Below are 19,431 nucleotides of genomic sequence, written 5' to 3' on the forward strand. Positions count from 1 at the left end.
TTTTGATACCAGCTCCAAATCCCCCTCCTTGACTGCTGCATTCTGCATCTTCTGCCAGGGGTCTTCAGGCTCCTCCTCAAACTCAGATGAACCCTCACTCTCTTCCTCGGAAGAAGTTTGCCTCTTGGCAGAAGAGCGGGTTTTTCAGCTGACCAGCACAGTCTGTTGTTTTGGACTTTTGGTAGCCAAGATGGCTACCTTCCAGTCAGCGTCTCAGCAACCCCGCCCGCAGCTTTTGCTACCCCTCTTTCTTTTGTGTCCCGCCAGCCACGGGTCTCCCGCCTCCCTTTTTCTTCGTGTCCTACCCACAGTTTCTCTGCCCCTTTTACTTGCATCCCACCATTTTGCTGTCCTCCTGCTTTCCAGGGTGTTGACCTGCAACCACCAATGGTCCCAGGAGAAGTCAATTGAGCTGCCAAACTTTCGGCTGGGTGCGCTTTTCTTTTGAAATCTCCTAGGGCCATGGATACATGGTGTTTATCCTGGATGAGTCCCCATTTGTGAGAAATGACACTCACTTTTAAAATTTCAAAGGTTTATTAAACCTTAACAAAAATACAACAAAAGACTGAATAAGGAAAAATTGCAGTTCTGGGAGCATGGAACCAAACTGCCATGTGCTCGTCTACAAAATGGCTGCTCTGCCTTTTATATCCCTGGAGGTTGTGCCAGCCAACCCTGGCCCCTCCCAAAGTCTGTCAACTCTTCCTCTCTTCCTTGCTGTCCATTGGTGGAGACTACTTTTGTGCAACTTGATTGGAGGTGAGGTGTTGCCATGCCACGCCCCCAGCAACAAGCTTTTCCCATCCCATGCAAGAGGCACATGTACATGCCCTCCCTTCACAAGTCTTTCACAACCAAGGCTGTCCGGTGGCAATGATACTGAGGGGGGAAGGGGACTATGGGGAGAACAGAGGATGTCTAAACAAGACTATGATAACATATCTACATATCAATAAAACTTCTTTTAACAGATATACAATTTTCATCCCTTATTTGCGAGAGCCAATCCATCACATTACCTATCTATAACAATGATTCTAAGTAAATAACAGAGTGGTTTAGGTTTTTGATTGTGTCATGCAAACTGCTGTCAGCTTGATAATACTAACAGTGTATTCTAGTGGTAAAAACTATTTGCCTGGGTTTTAATGAGATTCAGGCTGATACTTTATTTATACTGCTGTTCTTTTCCTCCAAATTTAGACCCATTCAAGAGTCTGCTGTTCACATATCTGACAGTTTGGTGTATCAATTTCTTTATTCATGTGTCTTAGATTATATTTCATTTGCCTACCTATGTCACCATCCTTATTCACATAAATTCCAAGCATTCATCTAGGAATGCAAAAATCGTATTTAAAGTGCACTAACCGTTGGAATAAATAGTTTATTATGGAAATATCATAAAGCATTTGTAAAATATTTGTATATTCTTTTTTCATCTTCTCATTTCCAGACTAGTGTTCATTAATGATTTTTCATGGGGGAGAACAGAAGAACAAACTACAGGACACTAGAAGCATAAAGAGATGGTCCTTTTTAGTTTGGGTCAGTAGCCTATTTTAATGCTGCAGAAAGAAGAATACTCCCTGCACTATGAATGTGTAAAGGTAGTAAACCTGAAATTTGATCCTGATACTTCAGGCAAATTCCAGAGACTTTTTGACCTATAGCTCTGCTAGAATCAATGTTCCTGGATAGTTCTTTGTGACTGCTGTGTTTAATCAGTGTGGTTACCCAAAGCTGCAATTAGGAATTAAATACTGTACTAGTAGAGAAAAGCAAGGGACACGACACTGTACCTTCACTGAAAGCAGATGTGCTTGCATGTATGCAGGTTGACTCTAGCAATTCAAACTACTGTTTGAGCTTCTCTGACATAGAATGCTGAGTTTGTTGTAGCCAGAGGCAGTAATTTTATTCTCATGTCATAGTCACATTTCCCTAATGACACAGATTGTATGTAGACAATGAGGTATGATAAACCAAGACTTCAGAAAAACTTTTTCAAACATCTCCCACAGAAACTGCAGTGTTATCATGTCTCTATACAATATATAGGGAATAAATTATCCCTGTATTAACTATAAACTGTTGAGCCTTTTAACTCTGTTTTACGTGATCAGTAGTGTTCCAGAAATTATAACTATTGTTTTGTGGGTATACATATAAAATAAATTTACAGGTCCTGTTCTGTTCCTACTGCATATTCTATTCACTTGGTTTTTATAATTCATAGAATCATAGAATATCCTGAGTTGGAAGGGACCCATGAGGATCATCGAGTCCAACTTCTGGCCTTGCGCAAAACACCCCAGAATCACACCATGTGCCTGAGAGCACTTGTAAGTAGATAATCTGCCCTGCATGTTATCCTGACTTTCAAAAGAAAAATTCCTATATTGTTCAAAACTATACAGATCAAACATTCAGAAAAAGAAATCTTTTTTTATTCTATGACACTGGGTTAATACAATAAAAATACAAAGCTTCTGAACTACTCAGACATGCAACAGAAGGACAGAAGTGCATTTGTAGAGCACTATGACATTCACCAGGATGGCAGAGCATTATTAGTAATTTACAAAATATACAAACATCCCCCAGATAAATAAAACCAACTCCTAAATTACAAATCAATGACTACAGACATTCCAGTGTTTAAACTTCATGCTGTGAACTTAATTTGCTACAATACTACAAAATGACAACTTAAGTGGGCACCATACTCTGATTAATTAATAAGAGTGTAAAATATAGTTTTAGTTAGGTACAAAATATTCTAACAAATATCAACCTTCTGTTGTCAAAGGTAAACTCAAACATCTCCCTCCCTTTAGGGCTGCAAAGCATCAGAGATTTCTGGTTTAAATAATTCACATGTAATTGAACCTTGAATTTCACTTAGGAGGTTAAAATTTGTACATTCAACCCATGACATTGCAAATCAACAATCCCTATATATATATATATATATAATATTAAATATGTTTTCTCAATGAACAGTTAAACTTTGAGGGGGAGGGGGGAATAGGGGGGAATCTAACTGTCAAATTCAGGTTTTATTCCTAATGTTTCTTTCATAATATATTTTGGTAATGTATGCTATTATGCAATCTTAGAACTTAAATTAAATTGCAAGGACGATGTCCCTGGGATTCATATCCAAAAGATATCCAAGAGAATTTCTTAAATTCAACTCAAAAGTAATCCATAGTAGAGTTCCTAGATACAACCCTCAAGTTAAATAAAAAAGATTATGAAAAGAACAATTTTGATATACAGCTGCTAGAGGTGTGATGCCTGATCTCAACAGAAAATTGTGACTTCTGTCTGGAAAGTGTTTAATAACATTCCACCCAAATTTAAGTTTAGTCTTAGCATAGAATTGTAGAGCCCCTATTACACAGAATATTTAAATTAATTTTAACTTCATGATGCAGAGAATATTTAGAAATAAGTATATTCAGTAATATAAACTTCAGCATAGGTGAAACTACTGCATTAGTCCAAATTCAAGATGGATTTAATGAAACTGGTAAAAGAAAGGATACTAGTAGGGACTTCATGCTAACAGTACAGTCCTGATCAGGGGATTAAGCAACAGGTTTTCTTTTTTGTAATACTATTATGCTATTATAAATACACTGCAGTGAAAAAGAATCTATCAAAGTCTTCACATTCAGAACACGGAGGGGCCTCAGAATTTTTACCTTTTACTAAAGGTAATACACCTTAAGAGCTGAATTAATTTCATCTACAGTGTGTACTTATACAGGTTATGGGATGGGGTCCCTTCCTGTTTTAATTTTCTAAAACAGAGTTTAAAAAAAAAAGCCCAAGTATTGTGCATAAGACTCATGAGGCAATCCAAGAATATCAAATAGCCTTCAAAGGAGAGAAACGGCACTTTGTAGAAAGACCTGATTCAATTCTAGAATATTTTGATAGTACGCACCATTATGGACTGTTCAGTTCCACAGCACCAATTTAACCTCTTAGGCCTCCAGTTCAATGAGCTAAAATTAGCTTTGTGAAAGATGAAGATTTCTCACTTTTCTAATTCAAAAGTTTAAAAGCTGTTTTTCCTTCCATCTTAAATGAAATCACAGAAATAGCTGAGTTAAATTAAAATGAAAGCATGTATCTGTTAAATGCCATTGCTTAAAAAGCATGATTTTAGGAAATTAAATACTGTATATTTAGATTTTTGGACAAGCAGTAAACATTGTGACTGATAAGGCGGGAGATTTACTACCACTGTTAAATACAAATCTACACATCCCAAACACAACAAAAATACCACTGCATGTAAGAGGGAAGTGTGGCATGAAACTAGTGTTCTAGAGGTCAATATTTGTTTCTTTTCCAACAAAATGACTGCCCCAAGACATGAATACTGAAATTAAAAATAGAAAATATATAATAATTTAAATCTGTGATTGAAACCATCAGTTAACTTCCTTAAACTATACAGTGCATTGCACATTCTATTACAGAGAATGTTTCTGCATCATAGTAATTTCTCACAGGTAGAGAATACTCTATGAAAATAGATAGAAACAAGTGATACAACTTTGTGCAGGCAAATTCTGGACCAAAACACTATTTAAACAAGTACAGATGACAGTATTCATGCAAAATTACAGGTTTCTATCAAAAGACTTATCCTAAAAAAAAACCCAAGAAAATAATTTATATCTATCCTAATTGTATTTGTCCTCCAGCAGCTACTGAAATTGCAAAAGCATAGCCAAACCTAACCTTTTACATCTCTCAGTCTACCCCATTTATAGCAGAAATAGGGAAAACAGTTTTTACAAAGAAAAACAATTTAGCCAAAGTTCTTTCCTGAAGTTAAAAAAACCCACCAAGATGAACCACTAAAAAACCCTCCAAATTCTTAATATATTATATTTGATCATTGTATACCACAATTCATTCTCATTCAGTTGTTGAAATCCCTTATCCTCCCTAAATAAGGAAAGCTTATTATTCCAAAATGCAACATTTTAAATAAGCACAGAGAATGGTTATCTTTTAAAAATAAACAAATTTATTATAAAATAAACAAACATTTCCCATTTTACCTATGCACTGCTGCAGAAGAAACAAATATGCTGTGTGCATCCTGATATATGTTTTTAGGGAATATAATAAGTGACTGGAAAATAAAGTACAATGGAAGAGAACTGTCATGATTTTTTATATTTCTCTACATTCAGTTACCCTTGAACACATTCTGAGCTGCACTGGTTGCTGCTGTTGATGCGGCGTTGGCTGCAGCAGTTTGTACAGTTTTGTTGGACATCACTCCTGTTGCAAACTCCTGCTGTGCTTTCTCAAAACTAGCACCAGTAATGCGGTAGAGACCATGCACCTAGGGAGGTGGAAAAACAGTAAAAAAGCATGATGAAGCTTCAATTTCTTGGTAGAGTAATAGCAAAGTCTCAAACATGAAGTAGAGCCGTGTGGTAGAAAAATCTGGTTTGTTCATATGTTTGGGAGGATCCGAAAATGAATAAACAGAATTTTTTTTCCTCCCACAAATTCTACAACTTCTGATTGCCCTGCTGTGTGTGCAGTTTGACCGTAGGATGACTGTACCTTTTTCCAAGTTTACGTGTGTGCTATCTACTGTCTAAAACAACACATTTAAATACACAAATAGGCTGTATCCTTAGCATAACATATGCTAAGGGTGCATGTTAAAAGTAACAGCAAGAAACAAAAAGAAAAAAATATTTTTGAATCTACTGTGTCAATAACATTTTAGTGAACTTTTTTACATAATACAATCTTAGAAATCTTAATTTTACTGATTGACACGGTTGCAAGTGCCTATTAAGTTATGACTGAACATTTGTCCTGGTTTCTGCTGGGAGAGTTAATTTTCTTCTCAGTAGCTGCTATAGTGTTGTGTTTAGGATTCAGTATGAGAATAATGCAGATAATACACTAGTGTTTTGGTTGTTGCTGAGCAGTGCTTGCCCTGAGTCAAGCACTTTTCAATATCTCATGCTCTGCCAGGGAGGAGATGCACAAGAAGCTGGGAGGGAGCATAGCCAGGACAGGTGACCTGAACTGGTCAAAGGGATATAAAGGGATATTCCATACCATGGAACGTATGCCCAGTATATAAACTGTGGGGAGATAAGGCCCAAAAAACCTTGCTCAACGAGACTTTTAAAAGGGCTTGCAGTCGTTCATGTACTCTGAGTTAGAGGCATGGGAGAAATACTAGCAAGATGTTCTCAAGAGGTCAAAACACAAAAAACCTACTGGCAACTGTAGAAAATCAAAGAACTTTGGCAAAAGGTTTAGAGCAGCATTCAGTCAATATGAAACACTTCCCAAAGCATTACCTTTGCCCATTCAACTTAGCAAACTCCAAGCCCTTTTGATTTTAAGTTACTCAAAAATTCTGAGAAGAAGGAATTAGAAGAAGAAGGAGAGAGACAGAAAAGATATAGAAAAGAACAAACATAGCTACCAACACCTGGGTTCCAGCGGTGTTCAGACAGAAATTCCAAGAGGAGGTAGGGTCAAGACATGCTAGTTGCATGTTCGGTCCCGCTGCAACTTGAGGACCAGGGAAATGAAAATGTGAATGAAGGTTCTTCCAGGTTGGAGGGTTCACCTAAGGCAGAGCAGCCTACCCTCTGCATCACAACCACCTCAGTTAAGAAATAAAGGGTAGTTGTCATTAGTGAATCCCTTCTGAGAAGAACAGAGGGATGGATATGCCAACTGGACCCAACCCATAGGTAAGGGACATCACTAAGAAATTTCCCAACTTGGTATGGCCCACTATTGGCTTTCCAGGTGGTCAGCAATGAAGTCCAACAAGAAGTCTGTGGACAATCAAGGGGGACCTCAGGGCCTTGAGATGACTGGTTGAGAGATCTGGAGCACAAGTTGTATTCTCTTCTGTCCTGCCAGTTGCGGGGAATGATGGGGCAAGAAACAGGAAGATCATGCAGATGAATACCTGGCTTTGAGACTGGTGTTACCAGCAGAATTTTGTGGGTTTTGATCATGGGTTGGTTTACATGACCCTGAGCCTGCTGAGAACAGACGGGGTCTACCTGTGTCAAAGGGGAAAAAGAATCTTGGCTCAGCAGTGAGCAGGGCTACTTGAGAGCTTTAAACTAGATTGGAAGAAGGACAGGGATAAAGCCAGACTGGATAGAGATAAGCCTGGGGGTGACACACCACTGCTTGAGGGACAGTGTGCTAGCAAGGTCCTTCGGTCTGCCATATCAGTGGAGGCAGGGGATGAAGATCCATATGGCAGCAAGTATGCAGGGATTATTGATATTAGAAATCCCAGAAGCACCTGTGAATGGTCATGCAGGAATTAGGGCGTCTCCATGCAAAAAAGGCATCAGGCAGGCATCGTTAGCCCTTGTTCTCATGGGGGACTTAAACTTACCACATGTCTGCTGGAAATACAATACAGTAAAGAGGAAACAGTCCAGGAGGTTCCTGAAGTGTGTGGAAGAGAACCTCCTGACACAGCTGGTAAGGGAGCCAAACAGGGAAGAAGCCCTGCTGGATGTGCTGTTTTTGAACAGAGAAAGACTTGTTGATGATGTGATGTGATGTGATGTGATGTGATGTGATGTGATGTGATGTGATGTGATGTGATGTGATGGTTGGAGACCATCTTGGGCACAGCAATCACAAAATGACAGTTTTCAGTTCTCAGAGAAGTAAGGAGGAGGGGGGGTCAGGAAAACTGCCACCTTGGACTTCTAGAGGGCAGACTTTGGCCTGTTTGGGAGACTGGTTGAGAGAGTCCCTTGGGAGGCAGTCCTGAAAGGCAAAGGAGTCCAGGAAGATTGGATGTGCTTTAAGGAGGAAAATTAAAGGTGCAGGAACAGGTTGTCCCCATGTGCCAAAAGATAAGCTGTCAGGGAAGAAGACTGGCCAGTCTGAACAGAGACCTTTGGCTGGAAATCAGGAAAAAAAGAGAGTTTACCATCTCTGGAAAAAGGGGCAGACAGCTTGGGAGGACTATAAGGATGTTGTGAAAATTAGAAGGTCCAAAGCCCAGCTAGAACTTAATGTGGTCACTGCTGTAAAAGACAACAAAAAGTGTTTCTACAAATGCACCAGCAACAAAAGAAGGGCTAAGGAGAATCTCCATCCTTTGTTGGATATGATGGGAAACAGTAACAAAGGATGAGGAAAGGTTTGAGGTATGTAATGTCTTCTTTGCCTCAGTCTCCAATAACAAGACCAGTTGTCCTCAGGGTATCTAGCCCCCTGAGCTGGAAAACAGACAGGGTGCAAAATTAAACCCCTGTAAACCAGGAGGGAATGGTCAGCAACCTGCTATGCCACTTAGACCTGCACAAGCCAATGGGACCTGATGGGATCCACCCAAGGGTACTGAGAAAGCTGGTGGAAGAACTCACTAAGTCCTTTTCAATAATTTACCAGCAGTCTTGGTCAACCGGGGAGATCAGAGATGACTGGAAGTGAGCAAATGTGATGCCCATCTAAAAGAAGGGTCAGAAGGAGGACCCAGTGAGTTACAGCCCTGTCAGCCTGACCTTGATGCCAGGGAAGGTCATGGAGCAGATCATCCTGAGTGTCATCATGCAACAAGTGCAAGACAGCCAGGGGATCAGGCCCAGCCAGCATGGGTTTAGGAAAGGCGGGTCCTGCTTGAAGAACCTGACCTCCTTCTACAACAAGGTGACCCACTTAGTGAATGACAGAAAGGCTGTGGATGTCATCTACCTAGACTTCAGTAAAGCCTTTGACACTGTTTCTCACAGCATTCTTCTGGAGAAACTGATTTCCCATAGTACAGATGTGATGCACTCTTCACTGAGTAAAAAACTGGCTGGATGGTCAGGCCCAGAGTGGTGGTAAATGGAGTTACATTCAGCTGGTGGCCAGTCATGAGTGGTGTTCCCTGGGGCTCAGTATTGGGACCAGTCCTGTTTAATATCTTTATTGATGATCTGGATGAGGCGATCGAGCGCACCTGAAGCAAGTTTGCAGAAGACACCAAGTTGGGTGGGAGTGTTGATCTGCTGGAGGATAGGAAGGGTCTACAGAGGGATCTGGATAGGCTGGATTGATGGGCTGAGGCCAAATATATGAGATTCAACAAGGCCAGGCATTAGATCCTGTACTTGGGTCCACAACAACCCCTCGCAGTGCTACAGGCTTGGGGAAGAGTGGCTGGAAAGCTGCCCAGCAGAAAAGGCCCTGGGGCTGCTGGTTGGCAGCCAGCTGAATGTGAGCCAGCGTGTGCCCAGGTGGCCAAGAAGGCCAAAGGCATCCTGGCTTGTATCAGAAATAGTGTGGGAAGCAGGACCAGGGAAGCAATTGTCCCCCTGTACTTGGCACTGGTGAGGCCATACCTTGAATCCTGTGTTCAGGTTTGGGCCCCTCACTACAAGAAAGACATTGAGGTGCTGGAGTGTGTCCACAGAAGAGTAATGTAGCTGGAAAAGGGGCTGGATCACAAGTCTTATGAGGAGTGGATGAGGGGGCTGAGGGTGTTTGGCCTGGAGAAAAGGAGGCTATGGGGAGATCTTATTGCTTTCTACAACTACCTGAAAGGAGGCTGTAGCAAGGTGGGAGTTGATCTCTTCTCTCAAGTAACAAGGGATAGGACAAGATGAAATGGCATCAAGTTGTGCCAGGAGAGGTTTAGATTAGATATTAGGAAAAATTTCTTCATGGAAATGGTTGTAAAGCATTGGAAAAGCCTGCCCAGGCAAGTGGTAGAGTCACTATCCCTGAAAGCGTTCAAAAAACATGTGGATACTTGAAGACATAGTTTAGTGGTGAACACGGTGGTGGTGCTGGGTTGATGGTTGGAATTGATGATCTTAGAGGTCTTTTCCAACTTTAACAATTCTATGATTCTATAAGCATAGCAGGAAAATTCATGTAACTTTTTTTTTGTTATAAATGTCACCAGATCATATATGAGTATACATGTTTTTTGAAAAGAATTCAGATTCATGTGGTAGAAAGAGTGTAAAAAATGCTCACCATACATATTTTTCATTTGTTTCTTTCTCCTATACCTGAGTATTTATGCAAAAAACAAATAAGGAGAAAGGAAGTTTCTACCTTACTGTAAATAGGCCAGTAGAGTTTGGGTACATTAAGACCTTTAAGTGGAACTGTAACTGCAGTTGAATTATTAGAATTACCAGCATATCAGCAGCAGAATTATCAGTTACATTTAATTGAAACAACATAAAAAGCTTACTAGCACATTATTATCTAAGCTTAGGCTTTCTGGATGGAAATTCACAAAAGGAACCAAGGGAGAACAGCATCTTTGAGGTTTTATGCTATGCAATCATTAATTGACAGCAAAATGTTAAAATAATCCAAGCAGAGAAATAAAAATAATTTTCCACGGTGCTAGGCATCTCACTCTTCTATTGATTTTAATGAGGAATAATTTTTATAAGAGCTGAAACTTAGTAATCATTTGAATCATGCTTCACTCAGCCTGATGAATCACCACAGATTTGGAAATTGCAACCTTGCATCTACAAGTCCTACCTTAGTCTCCAGTGCATTCACCTACCCTTTAATTGTGGGCTCACCTCCCAGCTTCTCTTATTCAAAGCTATCCTTCCCCATTTAATTTGCAGAAATAAGTGCACTGTAAAACCAGCATTTCAAAACTCCATGACAGTATAAGCAAAAAAGTACTACTGAAGCATGATTGTTAAAAGGTAAGGCACAAGCACATGCTCAAGAATATAATTTAATCCCCATTACTTTGAGAGAGATTGCCTCTCAAGCAGGAAAGCAAACTCCAGAACATAGAAAACAGAAGAGGGGAATAATAAGTAACTTACCTTTTTAAACATAATTAATGAAATAACAGCAGATGCTGTGAAAAGTGCAGCTATGATTGTCATCATAACGCCAACAGGGATACTCTTATTAAGACTAGTAAGAGACGAAATCCACCCACTGAAGGAAAAAGAAAATACAAACTTGATTAGCACAGCACATGAACCATTCAACCACAGTTATCCACATCAAGGGAAGCTTTATAACATCCTGGTTCTGATCAACTGAATATTTTTGAAGAAAACCTCATGAAAATTATATATGAGCATATTTCTGTTCTATAAGCTTTTACAGCTTAGTTGCCATTTTTCCCAATTCATGCAGTGAAACGATAAGAAAAATTTTAGCAAAGATGATTATCCTTCAGGAGAACCGTGAGGAAATTGAGATGTTAGAGTTGCTCATCACTTTTGGGGGTTTTTTTTGGTCATACTGTAATTTCAGAATAATTTAAGACTACATGATTTTGTGGAAGAGAAAACATCCCTAAAAAGATAGCTTCTAACTTCTTAAAAAAGAAAACAAAAAATATGGCGCACATACACAGAGCTTTTATGTGGGAAAATTAATTTTACTGTAACCACACAGTGATGCCTTCTCAACTGTGATTAATATATTTTTTTAAGTAGGTAGTGTCAGATTAATTAAGAGAGCAGATTGCTACATCAATATTACTTCAAATATTTCCCCTTTCTTCAAATTTGAAACATCAACATAAACTTGAAGTCACAAAAGAGCAGGTTGCCCTAATAAAAATAACACATTAAGATAGAAAAAAATTCTTTCACCAAAAAGAGCAAAAAATTTATGCAAACTGAAACAACCTTAAAACTTTCTTCTACTTGTTTTAAATTGCTTTGATGTCCCCTATGTTCAATTGGACTCTAGCACAGAACTCCAAAATCAAAACTGCAATTAGCGTTTGATGATGATCTGGCTATTTTTCATGCCACTTCCCCAGGTATCCTTAAAAGTACACATGCCATACTTGGAGAGTTGGTTTTCTAAAATCACTTTTTCACTTTGTTCATGTCAATCAAGTTATCTAGGAAAAAGCCAAATAGTGGCTTTGAGAGCAAAAATAATAAACCAGGATTTTTCCTTATACTCCAGTTCTAAAGCAATGATGTTTATTTCTGCCTTATGTACATTTGGAGGTTAACAGAAAACTGCTGATACACAGAAATGTCATTACCCAGGTACATTATTGCCAGTTATAGCTCTCCATGCCATCAGCTGGCTACTACAACCATGCTTTTTGTTAATTCAAGTTTGTTCTTTTGTTTTGTTTTTTTTTTTCCCCAAGAAGGGTGAGTGATTCCCAATAGCTTTTCCTTGTAAAATCCTAATATTAGACCTTGAAGCTTCAAATAAAGCTATATCTATATAAATAAAGCTATATCTATATAAAAAGTTCAAGTAAAAGCTTATATATTTATAAGCATCAAAATGAAAATCAACTCTTACTGAATAAAAAGCTGACTTGGACAAATTAGCTTTTCAAATAATATCAAAGATATAGCACTATATTCACTGAAATACATTGTTGATTCATTCTTCCAATTTTAGCAATAAATTTTATTAGTAAGTATATTAATATCATTAGAAATAAAAAATTATACAAAATAATATTCCAACAGTAAATTATTACAGCCTAAATTATTTTCATTTTTTCTAAGTTTTGCTTATTTCTTTATCCTAAATATAGAGCAAATAAGTTCTCCACACACCACTAAAAGAGGAGAGGTAATATATAAAAGAGCAGTATAAAGTGGCTGAGCTGGTTTTGGCTGGGGTAGAATTCATTTTCTTCCCAGTGGCTGGTATGGGACTGTGTTTTGGATTTGTGCTGAACACAGTGTTGATAATATAGAGATGTTTTTCTTATTGCTGAGCAAGGCTTGCACAGAGGCAAGGACTTTGCTGCTTTTCATACTGCCAAGCTGTCAAGGAGGCTGGGGGTGCGTGGGAGGAGACACAGCTGGGGCAGATGCCTCCAACTGACCAAAGGGATAGTCCAGACCATGTGATATCATGCTCAGTATATGAAGTGGGAGGAAGAAGGAGGAAGGGGGAGGAAGTTTGCAGTGATGGCATTAGTCTTCCTAAGTAACCATTATGCGTGATGGGGCCCTGCTCTCCTGGAGATGACTGGATACCTGCCAGTGTATGAGAAGCAGTACATGAATTCCTTGGTTTGCTTTGCTTGTGTGTGTGGCTTTTGTTTTGCCTGTTAAACTGTCTTTATCAAAACCCAGGAGTTTTATAGCTTTAACCCTTCTGATTCTCTCCCTGATCCCACTGGTGAGGGAGTGAGCAAGCAGCTGTGGGGGCCTTGAGAGCTGGTTGGGGTTAAGCTATGACAGTGGCTTACACTGAAAGACAAAATTTTGACCAGTCTAATAACAGAAGTATCTCATACTCTTGGGATATGTTTCACATACTTTTTCTAGCTAAGAGCACTCCAAAAATGCTTTTTTGACTGCTAAATGTAAGAATTCCAGTGAATACAAGATTATTTTTTCTTTTAAAACCACGGACTGGTTTGCAGCTGCTATATCAAATATGAGTGTTTGTCTTACAGACAATACAATGCTACAGAAAACAGAATACTCACCAGTTTCCCCATCTTTGAAATCCTGCAGCTTGAAGTACATGTACAGCAAACTGACAGATATATACAAAGAAGAACACAAAGAACCTGAATGAACTGTCACTCCTGAAAGAGGGGGGGGGAAAATTAAAGCAGCCAGGAAATGTATTACTTTTTACAAATATTGTAGTACCAATCTACATTTTTTTTTCTGCATTAACTAAAGAAAAAGTGTTTTTATATTTTATTGATGGTGACTTGAAGTTCCAGTAATTCTGTGGTTTTGTAGAGTGTTTATATATGAGCTGTTGCTACTTCTTTAATATAGTACTTTTGCCATTTGCACCTCTCACAGAGGCGAGAATAACAGCAAGATACTATTCCTTAGTGTTCTGTTCAGCACACAGCAGGGCCTCTTAGACTAAACATACAACTTCTGCTACAATGCATAAAGAACAGAAGTCCACTCCACTTTTAAACTGAAGTTCACAGTGCTGGCATGATGGGAAGAAAATATTTTACTTGTAAGAAGCAATAAAAACTAATATGGAATCGCTGAAGCACAATGTGGATCAGAATACTGAAGCAGTTGTTGTTTAAAAACAAAATATACAAGATATGTTTTCTGTTTAAATTACTAAAATGTTAGCCTGACAAATAGCCTGTAAAAAATCCCCAAATATAAACATGCAGGCAGAATCTCAAAGACCTCAATGTGTTACTATGAAAACTAATGACTGCATTATATGCTTTCTACCAAATTTCTAAAGGAACTAAAGATCACTTAAGTCACTGAACAAGAATTTGCCAGTAATAGGTCGTTCTGCAGAAGGGAATTTGTTATTTTCTATTTATTCAACAAGTTCACCCTATTTCAGCTGAACAGATGATTGAAAATTAAATATGCAAGTAGTAGTTTTCCTTTTTCAAACAATAAATAGTCACTAAGAAATGCTAAGGATTTACTAAATCTAAAACCCTGAAAAATAACATGACACTGAACTCCACCAAATCAGGAAAAATAATTCATATAAAAGAACACTACTAAGAGAGAACATGCAATATTTATGATGAAAATGAAATAGTATAATTTTAAAATACTGGCAACTCTCTGTATTTTTAATTTATCTCAATTTGTACCCACATTGTAACCAGTCATCAACAAAAGTTAGACCAGTAAATTAAAAATACTCTTCTCATTTTTAGCCTTAAGAATGTAAGAATTTAGTGTACAAATAAATGCAAGTTAGACTATACGATTCCTCAAAGATGTGTAGGTACAGCAATATCTTCTTGGCTAGCAAAAAGAAACATCTCATTTAGTCTAAAAGTTATGCTCAATGCTCAACTGCAATTTATGGCTATCAGTCTATCTCGAAAAAAAATTAGTGCATTTAAACTGAGAACATCCAGATTCTTTTCAATCTGAAAAGGAAATTAAAAAAAAAATACTCTGAGAGTATGGGAATTTAGAATCTCTACATGCTGATTTTCACCAAAAAAAAAAAATAGTTCAATTTTGCAGTCAAACCAACCATTCAATTTTTCAAGACTAAGATGCCACCTATCAAGCTTGTAAAGTTTTTCAAAATCCAGACTGCTAAAAACTAGGAAAATATTAGAATTTAATCAATACGTACCTGATCTACTCATTTTTAAGAATATCAGCCTACTTCAATTACAGACACTACAGGTCACTTAGCAACATAAGATTTTTTAAGTCTATGGTTTTATGAAGTTCATTCAGGAAGCCAAATATTAAAGACATCCTTAACTATTAACCTGCCCATTAAGGGATACAGATTTAATGAAAATTTTCCTTAAAACTGTTATCAGCTCAATACAAAATTAAATATTTCCTACAAATACTATGTCAATGGTAGAAGCTATAAATAGAATCAAACAGAATATTTTCAGTTGGAAGGGACCTACAATGATCATTCAGTCCAACTGATTGACCACTTCAGGGCTGACCAAAAGTTAAAGCATGTTATTAAGGGCATTGTCCAAATGCCTCTTGAACACTGACAGGCTTGGGGCATCGACCACCTCTCTAGGAAGCCTGTTCCAGTGTCTGACCACCCTCTCAGTAAAGAAATGCTTCCTACTGTCAGCTCTGAACCTCCCCTGCCTCAGCTTTGAACCACTCCCATGCGTCTTGTCACTGGATCTTAGGGAGAAGAGCTCAGCACCTCCCTCTCCACTTCCCCTCCCCAGGAAGCTGTAGAGAGCCATGAGGTCACCCCTCAGCTTCTTTTTCTCCAAACTAGACAAACCCAGTGTCCTCAGCTGCTCCACACAGGACATTCCTTCCAGCCCTTTCACCAGCTTGGTTGCCCTTCTCTGAATACATTCAAGGACTTTCACATCCTTCTTAAGTTGTGGGGCCCACAACTGCACACAGTACTCAAGGTGAGGCCACATCAGCAGTGAATACAGCAGGATCATCGCCTCTTTTGACCAACTGGTTCAACTGTGTTTGATGCCCCCCAGGATGGAGTTTGCTCTCTTGGCTGCCAGGGTTCACTGCTGACTTATACTGAGCCTGCTGCTGACCAGCACCCCCAGATCCCTTCCTGCAGGGCTGCTTTTCACACACTCCTCTCCCAATCTATACTTGTGCCCAGCATGACTCTATCCCAGGTACAGGATCTGGCACTTGGACTTGTTAAATTTCATGCCACTGATGGTTGCCCGATGCTCCAACCTATCTAGATCCCTCTGCAAGGCCTATTGTCCCTCAAGAGAGCCAACAGCCCCTCTCAGTTTGGTATCATCAGCAAACTTGATAATGGTGCATTCAACTCCTGCATCCAGATCATTGATAAAAATATTGAACAGGACTGACTGGCTTTAAAATTGAACCCTGAGGGATACCACTAGTGAATTGTCACCAGGCAGATGTAGCTCCATTCACTACAAACCTTTGAGCGCTGCTCTTACATCAGTTCTTCACCCAGCACACCATGAACCTGCTCATCCCACAGTTGGACAACTTGTCCAGAAGGATGCTGTGAGGGACAGTATCAATGGCCTTACTAGAATTGAGAAAAAACTACATCCACTGCCTTCTTTTAATCCACTAGGCAAGTTGTGGATGCCATGGGACAGAGAGAGAGAAACAGCAAGTGTTTCTCACAGCGGCTTGTGAGAATTTTCAGGGAGTTGTAAGAATGTGATAACTTGTTAGTATAAACAATCTGCAGGTGGTGTTTTTCTACTTCGTCTCTCTGTTCTTCTCAAGGACAGTGTATGAGAAAGGTGTTTTTGTTAACTAGCCAATCAAATAGAATGTATTGTATCACTGTATATAAACCGCGCAGTTCTCTTGAATAACGCCTTCTTTGCTCTTTCTACAATACTGCCTCTCACCTGTTCCTGTGTCATTCTCGGCGCAAGAGTGACAGCAAGTGACATTTATCATAGAAAGATATCAAATTAGTTAAATAGGATTTTTTCTTTGTGAACCCACATTGTGCCTGATGATTGCATTGTTTTCTAAATGCCTTTCAATAGCACCCAGTGTAATCTCCATAATTTTTCCAGGTACTGTGGCTAGACTAACAACACATCTGTAGTTCCCTGGGTCTTCTCTCATGCCTTTTCTGTAAATTGGAATATCATTGCCTAGCTTCCAGTCAGCAGGGACCCCCCCAGACTCCAAAGATCTTTGGTAGATTATTGAGAGGGATCCTGCCATAACATCTACTAGCTCCTTCAATACCCTGTATCAGAGCCCCACAGACCCTCTAAGGCCCCACAGACTTGTGAACATTCAACTGATACAGCTGGTCCCTCACAATTTCAGTGTCCACAAATGGAAAGTGACTGTTACCGCACTCACAGTCCTCTGACTCAGTATTATTAAAGAATAAGACAATAAAAACATTTTATGCCTCTGCTTTTTCTTTATCCCTATTATTCAAGTGACCATCATCATCAAGTAGCAGTCCAATATTTTCTTTAGCCTTCCTCTTGCTATTGGTGTACTTTGAAAAGCCCTTCTTGTCTGATAAAACACTTCCCAGTTTAAATTCTAGCTCAGCTTTGGCATTTCATGTCCTCTTGCTGCATATGAGAACCATGGCTGGGTAATTTTGCTGCTAAGCCTGACCTTTCCTCCAGAGATCATACAATTTCTTTTTCCTCTTGAGTTCCACAAGGAGCTCGTGTTCTTCTGCCTCACTTGCTTGGCTTTTGACACAGTGGAATTGCCTGCTCCTGCACTTTTAAAAGGTGGTTCTCAAAAATGACCAACACTCCTGGACTTATAAGCCTTCAAAATCAGGGTACTCTGCTAGGTAGCTCCCTGAATAGCTTAGAACTCTGCTGACCTGGTTTCTTGCTACACTGAAAATTTTAAACTCAACCATTTCATGGTCAATGTGGCCAAGACAATCACCAATCATCACATCTCCCATGAGTCCTTCTGTATTCACAAACAAGTCTAGGAGGGCATCTTTCCTAGAGGGCTCCCTGAGGCCTTGTGTTAAAAAGTTCTTTCACGAACTTCAGGAATTTCCTATGCTTGCTTGTCACAGCAATATGGTATTCCCAGTTGATATCTGGGAAGTTGAAATCTCCTTATAAGGACAAGGGCTACCAATCCAGAGATTTCTCCTAATTGCCTATAGAATAACTCATCACGGCTTACATCCTGGCTGGGTAATCAGTAATATACACCCACTACATCTGTTTTTCATCCTCCTCATTCTCACCCAGAGGCTCTCAACCACATCATCCCTAACACTAAGGTCTGTACAATCAAACCTCTTCCTTACATACAATGCAACTCCTTCACCTGGCCTGCTCTGCTCATCCCTCCTGAACAGCCTGTAGCTCTCAATTTCGGCAATCCAGTCTTCAGACTCATTCCACCAAGTCCCACTAATACCAGTGATATCATAGCTCTGGGAGCTGATGCTTCCAGTTAACCTTGCTTGTTTCTCATACTATGTGAATTGATGTACAAACATTTCAGATGCACTCCTGGACCTTCAGTGCTCTCAGGAGCTAATGGTTTCTAAATATTTTAAAATATATTCTACAATATTCCTAACTATTGCCATCAGCATTTCAGATACAGCAACTGAATTAATGGTAATTGTTCTACTTGTTTCTAATGAAATTACATTGAAGGATTATCTTAATGATAAACAAATTCTGGAATGTTAATGCATTTCAAGAAGTGAAGTATTTTTTTTAAAGATCTTAATTCAAGCTGAAGTTCTTACCTGAAAGCTCCATAAAGTGGTCTGTACCAGCAGACAAAAGAACAAGGGGTAAAAAGCAAGAACCAGAGGATACTCAATACAAAATCAACTCCTCGTGTAGCATCAATGTAAAACCAGGCCAAACATCCAAAGATATTAAGAAACAGTGTCACTGTATGGACTGTAGAAGCATAAGCAAAGAAAAATCTTAGTAAATTATGTTAATAAAATAAATTATTATAATTGTTAAAGTAATACTTAAACTGTGCATTTTTAAACAAAACATAAGCATGCTGACAATAAATCAATATCCTCTCTCAGCATTATGCTGATTTTTATAGTTTTTTAAGCTTAAGGGTAAAGTAAATATTCACAGCTGAAAGTAGAGAACAATAAAATTCAAGTAATATCAGGCATGTAGCAAGGAAAAAAATCAGTCATCAAATATTTTCAAACCTAAAATGATGAAAAAAGAGGCTTCTACAGTTGCAATAACTGCTACTTCTACAGTAATTACTGGATATTTGTACTTTTTTTAACATGCTAGTTATTTTTTTCTCTTACAATCAGGCAACTAAATGAGTGCAAGACTGTCAGCCTTAATATTAAATACAAAAGGAAAATTTTCCAACCCTCCCCCCCCTTTTAATGAGCAGCTCTTTGTTTTACATGTAATAGAGAAAAAAGTCAGCTAAGGAAAAATGCTTCTCAGTAAAACAAGATCTGCAAGAACCTATTCTAGATCCTTTAATACATATTGAATACTCAAATATT

General features: G+C 38.8%; 1 protein-coding gene across 1 annotated transcript in view; it reads right to left on the reverse strand.

The window, feature by feature from the left end:
* Positions 1-2,431: 2,431 nt before the first annotated feature.
* LOC129132409 (secretory carrier-associated membrane protein 1-like) overlaps positions 2,432-19,431 on the reverse strand; it is a 98,249-nt gene continuing 81,249 nt past the window's right edge. Inside the window, exons 6-9 of the mRNA XM_054651472.1 lie at positions 18,679-18,838; positions 13,469-13,570; positions 10,854-10,971; positions 2,432-5,383 (exon numbers count right to left, since the gene is read on the reverse strand). Of these exons, the coding sequence (XP_054507447.1) occupies positions 5,225-5,383; positions 10,854-10,971; positions 13,469-13,570; positions 18,679-18,838 (539 nt within the window). The 3' untranslated portion in view covers positions 2,432-5,224. The remainder of the gene's footprint in view (positions 5,384-10,853; positions 10,972-13,468; positions 13,571-18,678; positions 18,839-19,431) is intronic.

This window comes from Agelaius phoeniceus, chromosome W (genome assembly GCF_051311805.1).
Source record: "Agelaius phoeniceus isolate bAgePho1 chromosome W, bAgePho1.hap1, whole genome shotgun sequence".
NCBI classification, from domain to species: domain Eukaryota; kingdom Metazoa; phylum Chordata; class Aves; order Passeriformes; family Icteridae; genus Agelaius; species Agelaius phoeniceus.